At 40.5% G+C, this 6,600-nt stretch overlaps 1 protein-coding gene across 1 annotated transcript; it reads left to right on the top strand.

Annotated features, from left to right (window-relative positions):
- The first annotated feature begins 1,686 nt into the window (after nucleotides 1-1,686).
- ovca2 (OVCA2 serine hydrolase domain containing) lies at nucleotides 1,687-3,774 on the top strand. Its single transcript, XM_039826391.1, has 2 exons — nucleotides 1,687-2,099; nucleotides 2,975-3,774. Exons 1-2 carry the CDS (start codon nucleotides 1,946-1,948, stop codon nucleotides 3,493-3,495), a joined length of 675 nt encoding a protein of 224 aa, XP_039682325.1. The 5' UTR covers nucleotides 1,687-1,945; the 3' UTR covers nucleotides 3,496-3,774.
- Nucleotides 3,775-6,600: the final 2,826 nt, after the last annotated feature.

The following is a 6,600-nucleotide window of genomic DNA, read 5'->3' as shown; positions in this document are numbered from 1 at the left end:
GAGAAAAACGTCTCCGTGAATAGATTAAGAATAACGTTGATATTTACACAAACTGCCGTGAGACCGGGTTGGAACTACACGTTGTAAACAGCCATGGCCCGCTTGCCTGGTCCTCCCGGTAACGTTAGCAGGGTTAGCATGGCGGCGTTAGCCAGGACCAGTCGGGATCACTTTACTGGCTATGTCTCAATTGTTTTTGCGAGTAACCAACTCGGGTACTCTAGCTATATAATAAAATGTGAGTACACAAATGTTGAAATGACATAAAATGCCCGTCCCTAGTGGCTGTGATAAATTAGCCTGAAGCTATGCTTACCTGTTCAGGAGGAAATAAGCCAATTCTGCATCCTTTTGGGATCGAAGCTGTCTCCATCTTTCAAATACATCTCCAATATTTACCAGGGGGTTGTTACGTCTCTGGTCACGCAACTGTTTTTTTAGGTCGGGTAGAATCCATCTCCATTTATCCTGTTCGTTTGTGTGCTGCTTTCATGGCTGTACTACCGTTACAGCTGTAGCGTGCTGGGTTTACATTTTTACAGGTATATCTGGCAACCCGGCCTGGCTGTCAAACTGGGCCGTTGATAACAACACACAGGCCAAAACACAAACAGAAATTCTGTCACGGAAATTTCAAAAGGAGGAAGTACTGGCATTAGCATTGTTGTTAGAAAAGATAGTATTTCAGCTTAACATGTTTCCTTAATATCTGATGAGGCATTGGTGTCATTTTTGGATTTATTACAGTACAAATATTACATATTGGACCTTTAAGTATTTATGTTATGAAATGGGATGGGAATGGCATGTAATGGACACACATTATGATATTTTTCCTGTGAGAACATATCATGAGGCCTAAACTCTTCGCCTCATGAAGTCAACACAAGATTGCAGGATGTCGTGTAGCAGATGTGAATGGTTGCAGCATAATCGGTATAAGCCATATGTTTAGCGGGCTGTTGGGAGCTGCTGCGGAAGGAAAGCAGAGCAGCAAAACAACTCTGTAAGCACAAATCCAACACAGAGAAAGACTAAGAAAACATGTATATTCTTGGCCTTGTCTAGCACATTGTCCCCTGTGAATCCTTTGTACCGCCCTGCATATTTATTTGCTTATTTGCACTCAACTGTGTAAATTGTTATTGTAGTCTGTCTACCAATTGTAACATATGTCAATTTCTCATTTTTATATTGTGAAAAATACACTTACACGCATTTCAATACCTATAATACATAAATGTATAATGTTCTTATCTTTTTATATTTGTAATTTTTATATTAACTGTTGTTACCCTTATTCCAATTATTATAATTAATTTCACATTATTATTCATTGCACACTTATAAGACCTTAAGAGTATGCTGCCCTGCCTTGGGATACTGATAGGCCTATATCTAATATTTCATCGTATAGAAATCAGTACATCAGCTATATCTAGCAGCTCAAACTTACATTTTATAGCTTGAATAAACTGTTGTTGGAAGCTGTGTCAAGCGAATGATTTCCTTCTTAATAAATGTATTAAATATAAAGTTTTGTCAGCGTGTGCCAAATACAATTTATTTATTAATTTAAAAATGTGTACTGAAGTTAAGTTTATTTACATTTGTGGTAATGAGAGAAACATTAGCCATGTGTTTAGCAACAAGGGTTTTACTTTGAAAAGAACAAACGGAAGTACTTTCGAGTTGTTGTCTCCATAGAGGAAGACTCATGGGAAGACTGTCCGAGAGAACAAATTCGCTTAACTTTCGGTATTTTAATAGCTAAGTAACTCTATTTCGTCGTTAAAATATCGCGCTTTGTATTTTATCTGACCAGATAAAGTGGTGTGCTATATGACAACGACTTGTTATTCTTATATTTTAACATTAATATCCTCCGACTGTAATTTAAACAAACTTCTCTGGCTAGCGTTAGCTTAACTAGGCTAACCTCCCCATGGCACCTCTCCGGGTCCTGTGCATTCATGGTTACCGTCAGAACGGCAGCTCGTACCGTGAAAAGACGGGAGCTCTGCGGAAGCTGTTGAAGAAACAAGTGGAGTTTGTTTACCTCAGCGCACCGCACAGTGTGCAGCAAGCCAGTAGTGAAGGTGGGTCATCCTCTACACCTGCATCCAACCAAAACACACTGCATGTGTACGTTAGTAATAGTTGACTTTTATGTAGGCTAATTGAAAGTATAGAGATGGACTTAACAAGTTTGCTTTCGCTTTGTTCTACAATGACACCTTAAGGAGCCAACATTATATAGGCATAGTACGTGATGTAACCATTTCCCATTACTGTTTTAATTCCATAGTATCTTTTAATCAACCTTCCATAAAACCTAGGACCAACCAATATTAAATTATTCACCTCGATCACCTGCCACACACCATGTACATGGTCTTGATAACAATTATGCAAATATCACTTTTTTGAAATTGACACTGCAGGTGACAATGGCTATTTTTGCTTAATTGGTCAACTTCTAGAATGAATCTTATAGTTGCTATAGCTAAAGTTTTGTAACCTTAACAAGTTAAGAAAGAATTTCAGCTACAGACTGTAGATTATGGTAACCGCTATAACAAGATAATGCATTCATTCATCATTTTCCACCTTACCTTAAATCGTCTGTGATCTGAAAATAACTTCCTTGCTTGTATGCAAACCATTATTATTAATACAAATCATGCATGTTTCAAAATGCATTTAGTCATCAGATTGAAACATGCAGATTTCAATTTCTACAAAATATTTAAGGACAGAATATGAAAAGAAATACAGAAAATTAAGGAAATGTTGACCTATTTTCTTGTACGATGTAATACAACACATGTTTGTATTTAAGTCCTAATGTAAATATTTAAATTTTCAGAGGATGAAAGAAACTTTAGTCCACTCATCTTTGGAGCCTCCCTTTTGAATTGTAAATAATTGAACACAGCAAAATAACCACTTTCTTCTTCTGTCCTTTCAAAAGCTCTAGAGAAGGAGAATGGTCCAGGTCCTGGACCTGGGGGCGACGAGGACCCCAGGGGTTGGTGGTTTTCTGACATCCAGGCTCTGAGTTTCAGTGCTCAGCAGCACTGTGAAGAAAGCCTTGGGCTCGATGAGAGCGTGACGGCTGTGAGAGAAGCTGTGAAGGTCCAAGGTCCATTTGACGGCATCCTAGGCTTTAGTCAGGGAGCAGCTTTTGTGGCCATGTTGTGCTCTCTTCAGGAGCAAAAACTGGAGCCAGAGTTTAGCTTCCGCTTTGCCATCCTTGTCGCTGGTTTCCGCAGCGCATGTAAGGAACACCAAAAATTCTACAACCCCCCCCTTCAGATTCCCTCTCTACATGTGTTTGGACTGGAAGACCGAGTCATCCCTGACAACATGAGCAGGGAGCTCCTCCCCTCCTTCCAAGACCCTCAGGTCTTGACACATCCTGGTGGCCATTTTGTTCCTGCTGCGTCTGCTCACAGACCAGCCTACCAGGACTTTCTCAAGAGGTTCCAGTGACAAACGAATGTCACAGAAACTCAGTCAGTTGCTGAATAAGAGCCATGAATAAAACTTAAGCACTTAAGTGTTGTTGCACTTGAACGTTGATTATTTAATGTTCAGAGAAATCTGATTCCAGAGGCACTAAAAATGTAAAAAGTTCAGAGTCATGACCTCTGTTCTCATTTTTCTTCTCTGAAAAACTCTGTTCTGATCCATCCAAAACAGTACAATGACTACTGTCCTTCTCAGGGAAGATGTCTTGTAACAGATAATAAATTAAGTGGCAATTGTTCATTTATTGTACTCTGGTCTCTGTTTCTTTTGTGAGCTGTAAAATATCTTTAAAGTCCCCTTTATTGAGAGTCTATTGCTTGAGTCATTGTCAATGCATGACTTTTTCCTTGTACTACATATGTTTCAATTTATCATAGCAGAAAAAGCACAAGTGTAGTTAATAACATTCATTATGGCTTTGTTTCAATAAAGTGTTATCAATTACAACTTTTTTCCTGCTGTCAAAATGTCTGTTGTGAAAAGGACTAATTCAAACCTAACTAACAGTCCGGTCAGGCCCTCGTTCCGTAGTCAGAAAGGGCGTTTCAGACACTGCAAGACGATCCAATAAGCACTTTGTTTGAAGTGTACTAATGCCTTTAGACAGTTCTGCAGATGGGAATAATCTTGGAATTTTATTAATTTGTTTGGGAATGAGATGAATATCAATATTAGTAAAATTACTCCTTTTACAGGAAAAAAAGGAAGTGTATTTTCCAATTTTCCCCCTGTCACAATCTCAAAAGTAAAATCTTAAGCGCATTTTCCTCCTTTAAAAAAAACCCACATCAGGAGAGGACACTAGTCTATATCCACGACGGGATTGTTCCGTCGCGCCGGAAATTTCGCCTTCTGCTTTCTTTGTGTTGCCATTCTAAACTCTGGTTGATTTATGAGGACTATGGTTAACTGCTCCTCAGATCTCTGCAGGGGAAATCAAGACAGCTAGCTAGACAATCTGTCGAGTTTTCTATTGCATAACTAAAACAACTTTTGAACGTACGCGTGTTCCACAAAAACAAGTTCCTTCCCGAGGCTAATTTGCAGAGGCACCATCATTGTGTTCGGCGCTTAGCACTGCCAAAGATGATTGTGATTGGTTTAAAGAAATGCCAATAAACCATCCTCCCATCCCAGAATGTTGTGTGGGCTAGCCAGATCCTCCTCCGCAGCGCTGTGGAGGAAGGTCTGGCAATGCAAAACTTGGAGAGGACTGACATTTTTAGGTTCTGGAAACCATGATTGTGGAAAGTTATGACAAGAATTTTATATCAGAGCCTCAGTGGACTAAAAAATGTCTTTGCCCAGAGTTAATACAAATGAAAATGAACTGAATGAAATTGGAGTCATCTTTACATATTATGTGGTTACTGAGTCATTTTCACCCATATTGAAGTTATATAAGTATCTGCTGGGAAGAGTAATGAAGAGTTGCTCTGCCATCCAGAGGCAATGCATCTCAATGATTGGTCTATGTCTTTTGCTTATAGGGATGCATAAAGGTGTTTTCTCATGTGGGAGTTATATAGACAGGTTTATGCACACACTCAAATGCACAAAGTTCAAGGACACGTTGTTCTTTTATAGCTGAAGCATGTGCACGTCAGACTGCACTCATTCGATTGTTTCCAGATGTGTGCTCTCTCCTCTACCTCTTTCTTTCCCTCCTTCCCTTTTTTCCTTTCTTCTTCCGCCGACCTCTTCCTCGCTTTGAACTCTCCTTAACATCCTCCTTCCTTTTACATCCTGTGTGTCATCAGGCTCAACATACCATATTACATGTCTGCTTCATTTATAACATGGCCAAAAATAGTTATAATCTGGATACCTCCAAATCCACTCTTGATCCGAAAACTACAGATGACTGAGGCCGTTGTATATAGTTATTTGCCTTCGTGAGATGAAATTCCACAGTAAAACATCTTATACTGAGTATCTACTTCCACTCTTGTAAACAGACACTCTCACTCTCTTAATCGGTCGTAATGTTTATAACATGTCACCTGTTTCAACATCTAATGAGCCACAGCTGCCCCTCACTCACAGATACATCATGGATACGGGGTCTCGTTTCACCATCATTGCCCTTATATTTATTGTCTTCTGTGCTCCCCTGTGGCCCTTGTGGCCCTCCAAGACCTCACAGCAGACACACATACACACACACACACTCATACACATGGTTTTGATAACAAGTAGAGACGAACGGAGAGAGTGAGTGAGCGAGGGAAACGTTAAAAGGAAAACACAGAGGGTCACTCTTGCCAGTAAGTTTTACAACAGAGCCGTGACTCCTTTCTCAGGAATCCGTTCCCCCTGTTGCACAACAACCGGGAAATAATGGAATGAGAGACAGAGACAGATGAGGGTGGAGTTATCCTCCCTCTCTGCCTCCCCCTCTCCCTCTCCCACTCTGCCTCTCTCTGGCTGTTGCGGTTAAAAAGGAAGGGCAAGGGCACATTCAAATTTGCGCCGCAATTGAAGGATCACTTTTTCCCTCTTCCCCCGGTGGAGTATGGGGGACGGAGCAGGGGGCAGAGGGGTGTGTCAGAGCACAGATGGGCTCTATTTTGATTATGGAGCGTTTGTTGTTATGGGAGATGGAAGGAGGGGAGGGGCCACGTGGTAAGTAAGTCTATATAAGACTTGCACTTAAACTCCAAAGAGCCTGGTCATCCCATGGCCCAGGCCCATCCAGACACTGACAAAATTGACCTTGCTACTATTTCACTACTGACAACTCTCACTGGAATAATCTGCAAAACTCAGCACAGGACTTCAGATTGTATCACCTGGCCTACAACCATGGATTTACATGCATTTTTTGTGACTATTCACCATTATTTTTAAATTTTTGTCATCAGTGTAATCTACAATGTTCTTATCGCTACAAAGAGAAGATGCTGAAGACAGAGGGGCCGTTGAGTCATTTTGATTTTTAACCTGATATTTCACACCTCTATGAATTGTTTAGTTTAAGTCTATGCATGTTTGCGTGTGTGTGTGTGTGTGTGTGTGTGTGTGTGTGTGTGTGTGTGTGTGTGTGTGTGTGTGTGTGTGTGTGTG

The sequence above is a fragment of the Perca fluviatilis genome, chromosome 16 (assembly GCF_010015445.1).
Source record: "Perca fluviatilis chromosome 16, GENO_Pfluv_1.0, whole genome shotgun sequence".
NCBI classification, from domain to species: Eukaryota; Metazoa; Chordata; class Actinopteri; order Perciformes; family Percidae; genus Perca; species Perca fluviatilis.
Note: the sequence above shows the minus strand (reverse complement) of the source record. Positions and strands in the feature narration are given on the sequence as shown.